Here is an 18,790-nt window from a genome sequence, read left to right on the forward strand (position 1 = left end):
ATGGGCTGTTAACACTCACGTGTGACCCTGTATTATCTTATTGCGTTGATGGGTTGTTAAAACTCACGTGTTAATGGGTTGTTAAAACTCACGTGTGACCCTGTAGTATCTTATTGCATCGATGGGTTGTTAAAACTAACGTGTGACCCTGTATTATCTTACTGTGTTGATGGGTTGTTAAAACTCACATGTGACCCTGTATTATCTTACTGTGTTGATGGGTTGTTAAAACTAACGTGTGACCCTGTATTATCTTATTGTGTTGATGGGTTGTTAAAACTCACGTGTGACCCTGTATTATCTTATTGCGTTGATGGGTTGTTAAAACTCACGTGTGACCCTGTATGATGGATTGCTGATTACTATATACTGTGTTGGTCTGCATGACATTGTCTAAAATGGACCATAAGATATATATATTCCGGCCCTGTGTAACTCTATTGTGTTGATGGGCGTTCAAGAAGGGCTGAAATAGGCCCACATTTTTATTAATTATCAACTCTTTCTTAAAATGTCTGACACATGTACAAAACTAAGAAAAATCCAACACCCTTTTAAAATGATTTAATTTTCATAATTCAATACTTAAAAAAAGAAATAATTATCAAGTGTGTAAAATGGCACACAAATAAAAAATGAAATTACATCATCTACAGGAAGGGAGAAGAGTGTTACTAGGTAACTTCTAAAGCAGTCAGTTAATATACTGGACAGTGTCTGGGACAGAAATACACAATGTATCAGAAGGAGGGATAATTATTGAGAAAAACTGAAAACTTGTTATACCTTGAGAGGGATGTTATTGTCTATGGATGTTTATAAAGTACCCGGAAGTTGTAAATAAAGACCGGAAAATTAGGATGAAACATATCCCAAACAGTTCTTAGTTCTTATTTTAGATGAGAAAGTGAGACATGCATGTATTACAAAAATTAGTGAATTGTCATCAATTACATACACGTAGTTAAAACAATTCTAAATAACCTTGTTTTGGCTAAATCTTGACATCCTAAATGATGGCAGCAAGCACTCATATCTTTAATATCAATATTTCAATTAATGATATAATACCTCATGTCAACCAATATCTCCTGGAGTTTCAAACACCAATCCAGTACCGTTACCCACTACTTGATGACCAGTAGACCAAACTGATGTGTCCTCTTTTTGTACAAAACTAACAAAATTCACAAGTCTGCTAGCATACACAGTGACAAATTTGGTGATATTGATACACTAAAATTATTTTTTATTTTAGCAAGAATAAATCCCAGGTCTGTACCTATATGACTTACATTTTACTTTATAACATGTATTTCTGCCTGAACAGAAATTTTAGTACACTTGTTATTCTTTCGAATCGTTGAATAAACACCTAATTTGTGCACCTCATAACTGAGATAAATTGTCTGAATCATATAAACCAGACATGAAATGACTATCCTACTGATGCTATATCCTACTGATGCTATTGGACAAAATAAAATATTGGTAACCGATACAAATCAGAAACAAATCAATACAATTCAGGTTATAGATACAATGTATATACATGATACAGTAGTGATAAAATAAATGCCTCAATTCTAATTTGAGTACTTTTCAGTAGACAAAAACTTCACATACCTTTACATATGACACAACAGAGCACATTCCCTAGACGGATTACTAAATAAAATAAAAGTCTCAAGTGAAAGACAAAATAAATGCTGCTTTACAGTTTTCATCTTTTACCTCCAATAACTGTGACCAACCCAGTTACACAATAACTGCTATGCCACGAGAACAAGATGACAACAAAATCTGAAGCTGAAGTATGAATTCATTAATGAGAATTATGAAACAAAAAAAGAACAGAATATACAAGTAGCCATTTCTCCCGTGATATTGTTTCTTCTATTTTAGCTGTACATAAAATGTACTCTTCTCTTGTTAGGAGCACCAAGTTGCCAAAATGATCCTAAAACTATTTACCTGTGCTATAAAGAAATGAATACTGTAAGTTTGTATAAACGTTTTACTTCTCTTGTTTAACCCAACCATAAAATAGCTTTGAGGTGATAGATGTATTTCCTCAGTTAACTAAACAAAAATGCATTCCCAAAGAGCAAGAGAACTCTGCTAAAATCTTGGCTAAAGATCATAGTGTGGAAACCAGGTCATAAACATATGAACTAAATGGGACCACAGCAACGACGGAATGTTGTCGCACTAACAGATGTCCAGCGCAGTTTGCCCTTCAATTTCACCAGGACGGCAAATGTTAAACTTCTGTAAAGTGGTGAATTTACCTATGAATATAACCTTATTAGTTCAATCAGTGCAGACATTCTCTTTTAGAACCTTTTATTTTGTAATGACATATTACAAGGGTGTTGTTTGTTAAGTGTATTTAGAGCGGAACCCTTGAATTTTGAAGACGGAATACTGATGAAATAGGTATGATGCACTACAGTTCTGCTTAATAATGATCTGTGGAAATATGCTGTTATCATGTCCCCCCAAGAATAAAATATCTACAGAGAGAAAGTATTGAACTTTTTACATTCAAAACATTACAACTTGGAAATGAAAGTGAACATGGTACTTATGCATCCTTATTATATGGAACACTGTATGAAACACTTTCAGTTTCCACTTCTTGTGCATATGTTAAATCATCTATGCATAATTCATGTAAACATGTCCACTCTGGACGACATAATACCAAACGTCTGTGACACCAAGCCTGTCCATAGTTCCGGAACATCCAAAAATGTCACTTTTAGTCACTACCTTGTGAAATCGCACCTCACTGAAACACAACACAAAGATACACCACATTAGTCAAAGTGATAGCACAAACAATGTTTCCCTGGAACAAAGGCACTTTTTTCTTGGCTTTCACAAGGTTTGATCAAAGGACTTTTTGCACATAAAATACCTTAATTTCAATGTTTTCCCCAAAACTTTGCTATCTTTTTCTCAATTTAATCACTTTCAAATTGATTTTATGGAATATTTAATAACTGTTTATAATGATCTGATCATTGAAAACATTTGAAGGTCAAGACTGGTTGGTCAGTTTCTCTACATAATCTAATAAAATATTGCTCCGACTAACCATCGGTGGCGCCCCCGGTCCTCCTGCTTGTCCTCTGGGTCCACCAAACTTGGAGCTCATCTTGTTGATGAGGGCCTGGACCTTTGGGTTGTTCTGATACTTGATTAGGTTCTCTGGGTGCTGACTAATGTCCTGGAATGCTGCTGCCACCTCAGGGTCCTGTAACCACGAAAACAATCTCCAGATATAGACATCCCATAATATGCCAAATATAAGATCAAAGTTCATAATTTTATTGCTGATAGATTCACCAGCCTTTGTTTCCTATAAAAATAATTTTAACTAAAATTTTGTAAAATTATTTTTACATACAAAGAGGAAATTCATACTTTCGAACTTCAGAGCTGATCATTTTGAAAATAAGGTGCGCATAATGTTATACACAATTGATTTTTTAGGATAAAATTTTCATTGTTTGTTCTATTGAAATGGTGAAATTTGAAATCATGGATTATGGTTTGAGCAACATCTCATCTTCAAAATCCATGAGTATATTTACAAAACACCAAAAGGCTTTTTACAGATCTGCACTTCCATGATTCACATAAAATCAATTTGCACTCACAATAACATACACGCTACACTTTGTCAAACCTCACTGAGAAAGCTCGTGTGATTTCTAGATTTGTGAGACTGTTGAAATCCATAAATGTATCTACAACACATAGGTACTTACTGAGAAAGCTTGTACGATTTCAGGATCATTGAGTATGCTAGAAAGATCTGGACCACCAGCACCTATTTAATACAAATACACAAAGATATCATTATACATGTAGTTGCTGCAGAAACAAGTGTGTGGGAAGGGTGGGAGGTACTTGTTCACAAACCCTACCACCCATCAAATTTTAAGTGATTTAAAATGGTGGGCAGATTTGGTTTTTAACCCACTAACAATAAGGCAATTCCATAGGTGCCTCCGACCTACCTCATTTGATTCCAGACAAACCCATATAATTTCTACAAATTACATTTCGATTGAATAGTGTTTAAAAACTAACCATTACCCAACTACTGACCTATATATGTAAACGTGAGACATTTTTAGAGACGGTCAGCCTTGTAACTAATGCTTTTTCAGGGTCTGTGTGAAATTACTGCCTCTCACATATGAACAACACAGTACATTGAAGCCAGGGTTAACCTGTACACATACCTATTGGCAGAATGTGTGATAGTTTTAGGAGTATGCATATGCAGCTCTCTTGCAAAGTACTATAAAAGTGGAAACTTATTGCAGTGTGGAAATAAACATGTTTTTGTATGTTGAGAAAATTACTGTGAAAATATCCAAACCTGAACATGTAAAGAATATCATGATGGACCAAGATTTCAGAATATCATGATGGACCAAGATTTCAGAATATCATGATGGACCAAGATATCAGACCCCTTGCCAAAACAAAAAAATCTATACTGCAATCAGTTTGAAAAGTCACAAAGCCAATATTTCCACATTTTATATTTTCTTCTTTAAAAGTAGATTTGCTTGCCTTTCCGTGAAGTTTAATATTGATATTCATGAAGATGTTGTTCAAAAACTAAGTGTAAAGTCTTTATGTATCACTGACGGTTTGTCTTTCACGAAGAGTATCTATTTTCAGATTTATTTGTTCAGTTGTTCACTCATGTTATATTTGATGAAAATAACATTAACCCATTCACCCCTGAAGACACATTTGAACTCTTCCAATTCAAAGGTTGGAATAGTTCATTATGAAATTTCAGTGGTGAATGAGTTAAAGGACTAGGGCGTTAAGGGTCATTTATGACGTCATTGGGTATTTAGAACTAAAGGTTATATTCGTAATCTGGAATAAATGAAGTACATAAATATGAAATTGCAAATTCATTCGACGACTAGTTAAGGAGATGGCATTACATAGGAGACATAAACCCACAATTTCGAAACAAAATGCCTGAATATCGTCTGTTGCACAATATACGGTTGAAAATTTGCCATTTTGATGGCCAAAAATGATGCATAATGCCAGAAGTCCTTATAAGAGAGTTTCTGATTTAGTGATTGAAATTTTTCATAACTTTAAAAACTATCTAAGTGGCAAAAAAACCCAGTTTTGACCCCTGCAAGAATTTTTGAAGATCAAACCATTTAAATACAAATTAAATTAAAATATCCTATATATGTATTACTATGTCACAAGCAACAAAAATTTCACTCTGTATTACTGTTCATCTACCTGACAGACATCTGTAGTGACTATAAACATACCAGCCCCGGGGAATCCTCCGGGAAATCCACCCGCTCCTCCAGCTCCTGGGCCAGGAAACTGTCCGGCTCCTGGGAAACCCCCTGCCCCAGGAAATCCACCAGCACCTGCCCCAGGGAATCCTCCTGCACCTCCTGCTCCAGGGAAACCAGGAAATCCACCGGGGAAACCTCCAGCAGAACCAGTATTAGATCCGGAGCTTTGCTAGGAGGTAAAATATCAGACTAAAAAACAGCCACAAAGATGTCATACTTGAAATAATAGGTTTGTGATCTTTGAATGATTCAAGCTTAAAATTCCACTCTCATTCATCATTCTAATCAAGATACATAACAACCATTCACATTTATATTGTCTCTTTTTTTTCTTAGAAACATTTAACACTGACAGAATGCATCAGACTTAACTTGTTCAGTCCATTCAAAAGTGACAATCATGGATGTATAACTCTATTTAAATATCAAAACAAATTCCCATTAATTAATTAAGATTATCTTTATTCCAAATATTCATAGGATGTAACTCAAAAGATGGGAAACCTTGTGTAGAAGGGAAATTCATGCAGAAAAAATTATGATACAGCTGTACTTCTTGTAGAGTAAAACAAGAGGCCCAGGGGTCTGTATCGCTCACCTGGATATTTAAGCAGTCATAGCAAAATATTAAATAAATACTATACTGTACGTACTATAAGCATTCCAAATATTGGCTCTGTTTCTCAGTAACACCATTACCTTATTAGATCCCAATCTCCTGTCCCCATTGGGATGGGGCATGGTTTCTACAACATTGAATCATGTTGGGCCAAGGGTACTCTATATCAAATTAGATTAAGATAAATCTATAGGATAAAGTAGGTAAAGGTCATTTTCATTCGCTAACTTTGTTGGTTTCCATCTAAGGAAACTACTTCTTAAATATCAGGACTCCATCAAAAGAAGCTGTTTGCAGTTTTTGCTTTATTTGACCCCTGTGACCTTTTTGAAAGTAGTTATAGTTTGAGGTAATTTTCAATAGCAAACGTTTTGGGGCTACATCTGTGACAGTTACCGGACAAATTTTAATTCTATGCATTTAGATTATTCAGAAGAAGTCATTTGAAGTGTTTGACATATTTGACCCCTGAGACCTTGATAGTAGGTCAAGGTGATTTTCGTTCTCAAACTTTGTTGGGCTCTTCCTAACGAAGCTACCACCCACATAGTAAGATTCTATAGTATACCTTTCAGTTCTTCAAAAGAAGTTGTTTTAGGTATTTGACACATTTGACCACTGTGACCTTCATATTTGACCTGTGACCTTGATAATAGGTCAAGGTCATTTTCGTTCTCAAACTTTGAATGGCTCTTACCAACGAAGCCACCAGCCACATATTAAGATTTTATACCTTTCAGTTCATCAGAAGTAATTGTTTTAAGTATTTGATACTTTTGAACCCTGTGACCTTGAAAGTAGCTCAAGGTCATTTTCGTTCTCGAACTTTCTTGGGCTCTTACCAACAAAGCTATGACCCAAATATCATGACTGTAGGCCAGTCCATTCTTCAGAAGAAGTTGTTTAAAGGAAAAGTTGACAGACGCTGCACCATGGCATAAGCTCACTAGCCCTTCGAGCAGGTGAGCTAAAAATGAAAAATAATGCATCTTTCCATGTCTGGAAAGATGCAATATTTTACATAAAATGAAACTCTTGCAAAGAAATATCAATACAGTTTGCATAAAGGGAAACATATAATGAAAAAAATGTGATGATTTTTCGCATAAAGAAACTCGTGTAAAGACAGATGCAATATTTTGTGTATAGAGAAACTTGTGATAAAGAATATCTCGTGATGAGAAAGGTGTGATACAGAAGATGTGATAATTTGCGTAAAGGTAAATTTGCTGAGAAAGTATTATGGATCGTGTATAGGAAAACTTGTGACGAGAAAAATTGATAGTTTGTGTAAAGAGAAACACACTATAGAAGGACATAATACCTGTTTTTGTCTTTCATATTCTTCCTTTGCCTTGCGTAGTCTTTCCTTGCGAGCTTTGATTTCTCTTTCTTCTCTCTTTCTCTCATACTTTCTTTTGTGTTCCATAATTTTCATTGCCTGAAAAAGAAAAAAATCTGAATTCTTAATAAATATTGAAAATTCAATATTGTTTTTACTTGTCTTGTATTTCTCACCAATATTTCAAATTCAGGAAGTAGTCATTCCTCAACAAAATAACAAGGCACAATCAACACTAACCCCATCAGTATAAAAGATGGCATTACAACCTCTATTTTTATTAACGATACAAGTCCCATCATTAATAAGAGGCAGTCTTCGAACAACAAGCTCTTAAAACTATACATAAATGTAAAGTTCTGTATGACAAAATGATCAAGAACTTTAAATATTTTGGATATATTTAGATATCAGTTTTACTAACATTGGGTTTAACAGCATGCAATAGTTCATCGGCAAGGTCATCAAAGTCCAGTTTACAGGCCATAGTGAGATCGTGGTAGGCGTCTTCGTACTTCCCCAGCATCCTGTCAACAATCAGTATCGCATAAAAAAACAAAAGATGAAAAAAAAATGTCAATATTCATATAAAAACATGCAACCCTTTACATAGTTATGTATCAAATTTAGTTGATCTTTTAATAGGGAAATCAATTCACAAAATTGCATACAAGTTTAGGTCCTAACAAGCGAACATAAATAAAGGATTACTTTGAAAAAGATTTGGAAATCTATTAATATGAGAACAAGGAATTGTGATGGCAAAATTTTATACACAAGGAACATTATTTTATCACATAGTGCACGTTGTTATCCAGTGAATATACCCATGTCATGTTTTCTTATGTATTAACCCATGTAATATGACCTATCAGCCCTGTGATTGGTTGTAAGTTTCAATTGTGACGTCACTCTAGGACAAGTACATGATGTCACAGACTTACGCACTAGAGTCAAAATGGCGAATTGTTACATTTTAAGGTTGCATACAAATTGTCGTTTTACATGAATAAATGCCACAAATATTGATTATGTGATAAAAAGAATCTTACACTCGTTTTCATTTCATATGAAATTTATGAAACTCGTCTAAATTGAAAAATTCTTAAACTCGTTTCATAAATCTCATATGAAATGGAAACTCATGTAAGATCGTATATAAATGTGAAAAATTTCGACAATTTCTTAAGACATCATCAAAATATTTCCATAACCAAAATACCCATGTTTTACATAATACATACTTGTAGGCATTGCCTCTCCATTTGTAGGGCTGGGCAGAGTCAGGATTGAGAGATATGGCTTTAGTACAGTCGTGGATGGCTTTCTTTGGCTTCTTCATTTTGATGTAAATACTGAAAATATTAGAAAGGAATCAACAATGTGTCAGCCAAAAATGATAACGTTCACAACTATTATATCATCACTGTGTTAGTCAAAAATGATAACTGTCACAATTATTATATTATAATATCACTGTGTTAGCCAAAAATGATAACTGTCACAACTATTATATTATAATATCACTGTGTTAGCCAAAAATGATAACTGTCACAACTATTATATTATAATATCACTGTGTTAGCCAAAAATGATAACTGTCACAACTATTATATTATAATATCACTGTGTTAGCCAAAAATGATAACTGTCACAACTATTATATTATAATATCACTGTGTTAGCCAAAAATGATAACTGTCACAACTATTATATTATAATATCACTGTGTTAGCCAAAAATGATAACTGTCACAACTATTATATTATAATATCACTGTGTTAGCCAAAAATGATAACTGTCACAACTATTATATTATAATATCACTGTGTTAGCCAAAAATGATAACTGTCACAATTATTATATTATAATATCACTGTGTTAGCCAAAAATGATAATTGTCACAACTATTATATTATAATATCACTGTGGGCCAAAAATGATAACTTTCACAAATATTATATCTTATCATCACTGTGTGGGCCAAAAAAAATAACTGTCACAACTATTATATCATTTTATCACTGTGCGAGACAAAAATGATAACTTTCACAACTGTTATATTCTTTAATGGATTCTCAATGCCTAGGAACATCTTCTGTATTATATGTGATTGAAACGATTGAACTGCTATGTAGACAAATTTAGGATAACAGCTGAAACATGTTGATAAACCCAAAATCTATTTTGAAGTGTGATTTAAAGGGACCACCTGTTTCACTCAAGCGTAACCTAAAGATGAACACAGTTTTCAAAACTTAGTGATCTAAAGATGGGCAAAGGTTTCCTAGCAGTCTAGTCTGGAGATGATCACAGCTTTTGAAATTATGTAATAAAAAAATGATCAAACTCCAGTAAAATTGTACTTGTAAAAGAATATGAACTGATTCAATAATTTACAATATGTACACGCACATGTTCAACTATCGGAGAAACAAACGCAGCTCCAAAGAGATACAGCTAGTGATGCATTTGTAAGTCATTAAACAAATCTGATTATTGAAAGTAGCAAGGTAGACTAGTGACCGACTTACCTGGCCCTCTTGGCATAAAGTAGGGCAGACATTGGGTTGGACTTGATAGCTTCGGTAAAGATATTAACAGCTTCTTCTAGTTTACCTGTTAAGTAAAGCAACATATTGGGAATACATTTTTTTATAGTGACCTTGACCTTCGGATTAGTACCTGGAAATATGGTAACTCATTCCTAATTTTGTGAATTTTATTTTTGATAACTGACCACTTGTGCGAACTTGCATCGGAATCTGATGATTAAAGATGATGACAGCACAATGACAACATTTTCTGTCATACAACACTTGACCTTAGCCTTGAGCTCACAACCTTGAAATGCAACTTTGTTCAGGTATTTTTGTATAATTTGAAATATGACAATGAAAATATAAACTACTGTATGCGTGTGGTCCAGCTAGATCTACATATACCTGTAACTTTGTGCTGACTGTGCAGTTTTAAGGGCATTTCCAAGGAAGGATGAGTAAAATCAGTTGTCTTTCTATAACCTTGGTAGAATCTAAAACTAATTAAAACTTTTCCTCATCTACCCTTCCTTTTTTTCTTCAAGTTTCATATAAAATATTAGACAGGTTTCCACAGCATATACGGGATCTGCCTGCATCTCATTATAATAACATCTATCAGAGAAGATGTACTATAGAAGGCACTATACATATGTATGTGTATGGTCCCTAGGTTCCCTATCAACATAAACATTAATTCACAGGGCCATATGGGGGTGGGGTTTAGGACTAGATGGTCTTGCCACAAGATCTCTCCTCTGTTTAATTTTGCAGGCCACGGGTCATAGAAAGGACATGCATCCAACCACTTAGTAATGCAAGGAGCAAGTATATTCTTATATCTCTCAGCTCAGCCAGTCTCACATTCTGATTGGTATATTTATCAAAAGAAGACACATGGATATTTTATTGATTTTTAGAAATCCATATAAGCTGAGTTAGAAATTTTGTATTGCCCCCAACCCCCTCCCATGGGCTTTCTGCAAAATATATACTGTGTGCAGATTTTTATCACAACCTGATAACAACATAAAAATAAAACTATTTCTTACCATCAGACATGGCAGCCATGGCTTCCGACCTTTTGTCATTGGCATCATCCATCATCTCCTCAGTAACCTCAATGGTCTCGTCTCCGTACTCTGGCATGTCCTCGTCATCGTCCTCTACTACGTCCTGCAAGTCCAGTTCTATAAATAGAGGATATCTACCATGGTTTAATCAAGGGTCAAGGAAAGTCTCTGTAAAGGTTTTATACAGAACCAGGAAAATGGCAATCTAGTTTCACAATCAATTTGTGGACTTTAAAGTTATTTTTTGTCTGGAATTGAATTAAAAAAATAATCTTTTCTCTAACATCTTTATTTGTTTTTTACATGTTTAAAAAAAAAAAAAGACAGCACAAAACACCTTCCATACATTCTTGCTCTCGTACTATGGATATTTCAGGAGAATTTTTGACTTCCCATCCGAGATGTGCATTACACAAGTAGTACCTGTATATTTGTGACTGTAAAATTGCGGTCTGGAGTTGGAATGAATTATTCGAAATTGGTTAATACACATCTTGGGCAGCAATCAAATTAGGTACAAGTTATAGGTGCATATATTGATAAATACACAAGACTTGGTAAATAAGCTATGGTATCATTACCGGTAAGTGAGAAAACTATTTTGTTTCCCTTTATGGAGTACACATAATTTAGCGTCGTTATACAAAACGCTTATCCATTTAATATATTCAGGACCAAACTTAAACAAGAGGCCCAAGAGAGCCTGTATCGCTCACCTGAATATTTAAGCAGTCATAGCAAAATAGTCTCATTAAATATTATATTGCACTAAAAATATTTCCCTCGCAAACTTTGTTGGATCCATCTGTTGAAACTACCAGCAAAATATTATTATAAGATTCTATGCTTTGTTATTCTTCTTCAGAAGTTGCTTGACATATTTTTCCCTGTGACCTTGTAAGGAGGTCAATGTCATTTTCTTTCTCAAATTGGTTAGCTCTATTCCAAAAAGCTAACAGCCAAATCTTATGAATCCATTCCTTTTAGTTCTTAAGAACAAATCCATTAAAATGTTGTTGACCTCTGTGACTTCTTAAGTAGGTTGAGGTCATTTTAATTTGCACACTTTAGTGAGCTCTATCCCAGGAAGTCACCAGCCAAATATTAAGGTTCTATAACTTCCAGTTTTTCAGATAAAGTTGTGAAGTGTTTGACATATCTGCTTCATGTGACCTTAAAAGTAGTTAAAGGTCATTTTCATTCTCAAACTTTGTTGGGCTCTTTCCTAGGAACCTACAAGCCAAATATAAAGATTCTATGTCTTTCAGTTCTTCAGAAGAAGTCGTTTGAAGTCTCTGACACATTTGACCCCAGTGACCTTGAAAGAAGGTCAAGGTCATTTTTATCCTCAAACTTTGTCAGGCTCAATCCCAGGAAGTCATCGGTCAAATATAAAGATTCTATACCTTTCAATTCTTCAGAAGAAGTCATTTGAAGCTTTTGACATATATGATCCCTGTGACCTTGAACATCGGTCAAACTAATTTTCATTCTCAAACTTTGATTGGCTCTTTCCCAGGAAGCCACCAGCCAAATATAAAGATTCTATACCTTTCAGTTCTTCAGAAAAAGTCCTTTGAAGTGTTTGACACATTTGACCCTGTGACCTTGAAAGTAAGTCAAGGTTATTTTCATTCTCAAATTTTGTTAAGCTCCATCCCAGGAAGCCATCAGCCAAATATGAAGATTATATACTTTTAAGTTCTTCAGAAGAAGTCATTTGAAGATTTTGACATATTTGACCCCTGTGACCTTGAAAGTAGGTCAAGGTCATTTTCGTTCTCAATCTTTGTAGGGCTCCTACCAACAAAGCTTTCAGCCAATATCATGACTCTAGGCCTGTCCATTCTTCAGAAGAAGTTGTTTGAAGGAAAAGTTGACGGATGAGGACAGATGGACAGATGACGGACGCCGCACCATGACATAAGCTCACTTGCCCTTCGGGCAGGTGAGCTAAAAACTCTAGAACATTATACATAAATTGCCAGGACACCGAATCGAATGCCTTCTTGAAATCGATCAGTAAAAGAATTCCTGGTGTGTGATTTTTTTCAGTATAATACAAGATCTCATAAAGTAGTCGGGTATTTTCCCCTATATATCTACGGTGAAGTACCAGATAGGAACCCCTTCTGATTTTCATGAATCAGCTTTAATAGCAAGATTTTTTTTCATTCTATTTGCCAAGCATGTAGATAGAATTTTGTAAGAGACATTCAGGAGTGAAATGGGTCTCCAATTCTATGTATAAACTGGTGATATCATACCCTTGGGAAATAGATATACTGGAGCCCGTTTAAGTCTATGTATTAACTGGTTAAATCATACCCTTGGGAAATAGATATACAGGAGTCTGTTTAAGTCTATGTATTAACTGGTGATATCATACCCTTGGGAAATAGATGTACAGGAGCCCGTTTAAGTCTATGTATTAACTGGTTATATCATACCCTTGGGAAATAGATATACTGGAGCCTGTTTAAGTCTATGTATTAACTGGTGATATCATACCCTTGGGAAATACATATACTGGAGTATGTTTAAGTCTAGGTATAAATTGGTGATATCATACACTTAGGCAATAGATATACTGGAGTCTGTTTAAGTTTATTTATAAATTGGTGATGTCATACACTTAGGCAATAAATATACTGGAGTCTGTTTAAGTCTATGTATGAATTGGTGATATCATACACTTAGGCAATAGATATACTGGAGTCTATTTAGGTCTATGTATTAACTGGTGATATAATTCTCTTGGGCAATATATAAACTGGAGCTTGTTTAAGTTTACCTATTAAGTTGTGATAACTTGGGCAATAAATATATTGGAGCCTGTTCAAGTCTACGTATAAATTGGTGATATCATACCCTTGGGTAATAGATGTACTGGAGCCTGTTTAAGTATACATATTGATTGTCACTTACCTGTCAATATTACTTACTTGAATACTGAAATATACTTAAAACTTTCTACTGATGCTGTATACTAATAACAACTTTATATTGTGAAATCAATCACAAGTTCATACACACAGGCAATATTCACTTGGTCAAATTCATCGACAAATGAAACGCTTAATTATGGTGTTTTAATCATTTCAACATAAATATAAATAAAATGTTTTACATTGTAAACCAGGATTCCTCTCGATACATACAACATTTGCACCTATATCACAAGTTTGTTCAACAATTGTTCTTCAATTGTTTTACCCTCTTGTGGTTTTATACCTACCCAAGTCACTCTCCTCACTCTCGGCTTCTTCCTCAGGTTTCGGGGCAGGCTCTGGTGTGGTTGTCGGAATCTCTTCAGGCTCTGGGGACTGAAAAGCACCAATGACTTCAAATTGTTTTCATATTATAAATGAACTGTGTGTTTATACACTCCAGGGAAAAAAGAATACTTTAGAAGGCCATTTTTTGAGTTGTTCTTTCAGATGAAATAATCTGATCTTAGAATATAGGAATAGTTTAACAAATTAATTGGTTGAAAATGCTCAGTTTCAAGGTCCAAAATCAGGAGTCTTATTTCAAAATACAGAGTTGGTAAGTATGCACCCCTCATTCAAAAATGTTTTCACTAATCTGCAGGATCCAAAAAACAGTAACACTCTCAATCAGAAACATAGTTCACCATGCTGACCTCTTTTACCAATTTCTGTATAACCTTTAAAAGTAACTTAACTTACAAATTAGAAAATGTCTGTAAGATATGAATCACACTTGCCCCTGAGGTCAGTAAGCTGATAACAATGCATCTATTTACAATAAAGCAATGGTTGACCTATAAATAGCAACAGTGACCTTAATGTTAACCTTTAGGCTTTAAGATATGAACTTATCTATGTATTCTTATACTTTGCCCTTGTTTAAACTTTAATAAAAATGTGTTAAACAAGAATTCCACAGGAGTGGATGTGTAGCCTGCAGCCAGTGTGAAGTTTTGAGGTTTATCAGCCCAATTTATAGTATTACTATTTATAGTAATGGCGACATTGACCTTTGGCCATGAAAAGCAATCCCAAGCAAGCACTATTGGTAAGAAAGCACTGTATGAAGTGCGAATACAATCAACCAAAAGAAACTCAAGTTAACGTACGGAAACATATTTTCTATTTATAGTAAGGGTGACCTTGACCTTTGGACCTAAAAAGCAATCCCAAGTGAGCACTATTGGTAGGAAAGCACTGCATGAAGTCTGAGCTTGATCGACCTAAAGAAACTCAATGTATTGCACGGAAACAGATTTTATATCTATAGTAATGGTGACCTTGACTTTCGGACCTGAAAAGCCATCCCAAGTAAGCAATATTGGTAAGGAAGCACTGTGTGAAGTCTGAGTTAAATAAATCCAAGGGAACTCAAGCTATTGCATGGAAACCTTGTTTCGGACAACGCAACCAACAACGATGACACCAACAAAGAATTACATTTATGTCACCTCACGTTGTAGCTGCGGGAACCTTAGCTTCTAGGACCAATCTTTTTATTATTATTATTTTTAATTGTTATCGGACCATAAGATCGGGCCTAGAAGCTACGGTTCCTGCAGCTACTCGCGTTGCAAAACGCGACACAAAAAGGAAAGTGGTAGAGCCATGACAATGAATCACGGTGGGTATAAAGCATTAGTATGGGACGGACAAAGCTAACACTATACGCCAGCATTTTTAAGGGGAGGGTGACATTCAAATTCAATACCTCAGATTTCTCTGGCTGTGGGGGACTTTCTGGTTTCTCTGGTATATCAGCATTCATACTGAAAAGATAAATAAATATACCAAATATATTTACATTTTAAAATATGACAATTGATCGCAAGTTAGTAGATGTATCAACATTTTCCCCAGACATTGGATACAATAGAAGAACGCTCCCAACACAGTATTTGTAAAAATAGTAACATCAGTATCGCCCGAGACAAATTTATCGATTTGGTACACTGATTGAATGTTTTTTATGTTTTTACAGTTATTAATACAGTCCGATGCCCACGACTAGTAAATTTAAGTCTGGACTAGTATTGAAATTATTCAACTAGTCCGACTGGACTAGTGGCAATTTTCCTCCAAAATAATGGAAATGTTATTAATTGTATACATTTTGCATAATAAAGCTTGTCACAAGTTTTAATCCTATCGTAAAATATGGTACTCGTCATAGCGTTCAAAATTGAAGCGTTTCGATGAGTGAAACTGGGTTCCGGAATTTCGTAGTTACCAAACTTTACTTCTGGTTTATAACCACGTGAAACCAGCTATGGTGATTTTGCTAAGCTGGAGGAAAGGTTCAAAACCAGCTAAGCCTGTCCGTGAACAGACAAAAAAGATTCTCTAACACGATGGAAACAACAGTATTACTGTATTAGAGATCATTGGCGATCACGTTCTGTGCTCCTTTTCTATAGTTATTGAGAGTTTTGTTTTGATTTCTAATAATTTTCAAATTTAGATCACAATTTACACTTAATGCTGGACTATCAAATTCAGTCATGCTATCAAAATTCTGGGTTCACTAGTCCAAATGACTAGTGAGGAAAAAAGTTAACATCACAGACTGTTAATACCACAAGGAAATTGGGCCATGTACATGGTGAGCTTCTAATTAATTGTCACACGTAGTGATTTTAATCCCAGTGCAGTAATTAATTAGTGACAGCTAGCACAAGTTTCCTCTGGCCCTGACACCAGACTTGGACATTTTGACAGATAAATGCCTGGCGTTGGGCAAGAGCACACTGCTATATGAAAACGTGGAATTCTCCGACACCGTTTGGTATCGGAGAGTTATGAGGTGCTGACAACAAAAATCTACTATGACACAACACATAACTCATATATATCGATAAATGGATTATTTATTGATCCAAATTCGCTCTTGTAATCACCAACAGCTGCTAAATTCCGTAAATAGAGTTTTAGGTTTTCAATCGTTTCGAATTTCCCACAATGAGTGAATGCCTTTTTTGTAGGTCATGGGAGTGACTAATTAACAAAAAGAGGGGGTCTGGAAATCCAGAAATATAGTAGTACATGTACACTCTATGACTTTCACGTTGCCACCCCTACTTCTGGATGATGAATTTATTTGCAATGGAACTAAGTAAAAAGCTGTGTCAACATTAAATTTTGTAAAAACTTGAGTTTCATAGTGTAAAAATAAAGCTTTTAATTGTGACAGATCACAACAGTTATTTTTGTCGGCGAGGTCAGTCTGGCCTTTAAATTTGGCGTGGAGTTGGAACTGGGCTCCTCAATTTCTTGGCAAGGTATCTACAAGGCTCTGCACTAGTTTTTAGTTTCTTGCACGCCTCCGATTTTGCCTCGATCGATTTGGCCATGGATTGGACCGATAATGCACATGTCAAACATAAATACTGTGGTTTACCAGGGGTAATCGTCACATGGAATTCTTCCTGAATTACATCATGCAGAGTTTTATCAACACTTTCTTTGAGTTTAATTTTTGAGGATGTAACTTCTATTTTTAGCACAACGTAGTGTTTAAACCCCGTTTTGCATAATTCCAAAATTACACCAAGTTTAACACCCTTAAAAACCCATGAAATTAGCCTGAAAGTGTTTGTGACTTCTCGTCTGCTTTGCTGTCATACAGCTCCTTCAAAATCATGTGACAAATGTGGGCGGAGACTCAGTTCGGAAAAAAAATGTATGTAAGCCAAGAGATGTCAGCTTATCATTGCGTGCGCGATTCACAGAATGTAGTTTGCTTCCGTACCGACATCTTGTTGAATAAGTTCATTTCCTTTTATTCGGAGACATAAATAAAATATATTTTCCCTTATTTTAGGTAAAAAGTCAACAAAGAGGAAAAACAATTGTTGACAATTTCTTCTGTCATGATCGTACCAGGGAGAGGGCTGAGCAGTAACTTTTCCTTGCTATGAAAACAAAAAAGTGTTAACATTGAAAAATCTTGGAACTGTTTTAAACAGTTTAAAATGACTTTTCCATGTTTGTTGACATTTTCTAGCAATGTATTATCAAATATTATAATCAATCTTTTATAAAATTAGGGCAATAATAGTAAATGACTTAACTGGTAAGGCTTGGAATAAATTTATTTCACATGGTTGGTAAAAAGCGATTTTGCTGTTACACCGTCGAAAACCGATGACACCAGGGTACTGGGTTTATATGTTTCTGGTTAAACTATATTTAAATCTGAGTTGTTGTATCTTAATTGATTTTGTTTTACAGAATGTACACATAACGTTATGTGTCCACCTCCAAGGACACCTACAATTGAGGCAACTGCACTCATATTTATGAGATCTGCCGCAGTAAATGGAAGAAGAAGAACGTTACATACCTTTCTAGCCATTCCTTGAAAAACTGGAGGTCGGGGCTGTAGAGAACACTAGCGTTGGCCCTGCACATCTGTACAAATGCCCGCAGGAGTTGCACCTCCTTGGCTGGTAGACTCATCTTTTCTAAACAGTGTACACAAAACATTATGATTTTCAATTGTGGTCAATCATAAGAGTGTATATACCCTAATTTATAGAACCAAATATTATCTCCCCTTGGCTACGTGCAGCATAAATTTACAAAAATACAAGCATGTTTTATCATTTGAAACGTATAGTGCTCCCCTTTTAAACAAGTAACATGCGAAATCTGACATCTCCTAACGAGACAAATATACTGTCACCAGAGTAATGACAAAGTCACCTTCTGCTTTCACTTTACAGCAACGCACGTGAGAGACGCCGTCCGAATTTTCCAGCAACTATTAAGGGCCTAGCCTCGTTCCCTACAGAAGCGGAAGAAGAAAGACCGATGTATGCCCCTTATACAATTAAAAAAACTTTGTTTCGTTTT

The 18,790-nt window shown here is 35.1% G+C and overlaps 1 protein-coding gene across 2 annotated transcripts; it reads right to left on the reverse strand.

The window, feature by feature from the left end:
* Positions 1–565: 565 nt before the first annotated feature.
* LOC110447151 (hsc70-interacting protein-like) lies at positions 566–18,743 on the reverse strand. 2 transcript variants are annotated; one of them, XM_021492636.1, is made up of 13 exons: positions 18,641–18,743; positions 18,279–18,394; positions 15,648–15,705; positions 14,182–14,269; positions 10,923–11,060; positions 9,865–9,949; positions 8,575–8,685; positions 7,755–7,857; positions 7,313–7,429; positions 5,337–5,538; positions 3,780–3,841; positions 3,104–3,262; positions 566–2,794 (listed from the first exon to the last, which is right to left on the reverse strand). In XM_021492636.1, exons 2-13 carry the CDS (start codon positions 18,392–18,394, stop codon positions 2,792–2,794), a joined length of 1,242 nt encoding a protein of 413 aa, XP_021348311.1. In that variant the 5' UTR covers positions 18,641–18,743; the 3' UTR covers positions 566–2,791. The 2 variants fall into 2 exon arrangements, with proteins under 2 accessions (XP_021348311.1, XP_021348310.1); XM_021492635.1 differs by having other exon boundaries at positions 18,279–18,399.
* Between the last annotated feature and the right edge of the window lie 47 nt (positions 18,744–18,790).

Source organism: Mizuhopecten yessoensis, unplaced genomic scaffold, assembly GCF_002113885.1.
Source record: "Mizuhopecten yessoensis strain PY_sf001 unplaced genomic scaffold, ASM211388v2 scaffold3229, whole genome shotgun sequence".
Taxonomy (NCBI): domain Eukaryota; kingdom Metazoa; phylum Mollusca; class Bivalvia; order Pectinida; family Pectinidae; genus Mizuhopecten; species Mizuhopecten yessoensis.

Excerpts from the sequence above, each read along its gene's own strand:
- LOC110447151 (XM_021492636.1), bottom strand. The coding sequence starts at position 18,394 with ATGAGTCTACCAGCCAAGGAGGTGCAACTCCTGCGGGCATTTGTACAG. Across the intron at positions 11,061-14,181 it reads GAGTGAGGAGAGTGACTTGG|AACTGGACTTGCAGGACGTA; the intron begins GTAGGTATAAAA and ends CTCTATTTATAG. Across the intron at positions 9,950-10,922 it reads CATGGCTGCCATGTCTGATG|GTAAACTAGAAGAAGCTGTT; the intron begins GTAAGAAATAGT and ends TTTACTTAACAG.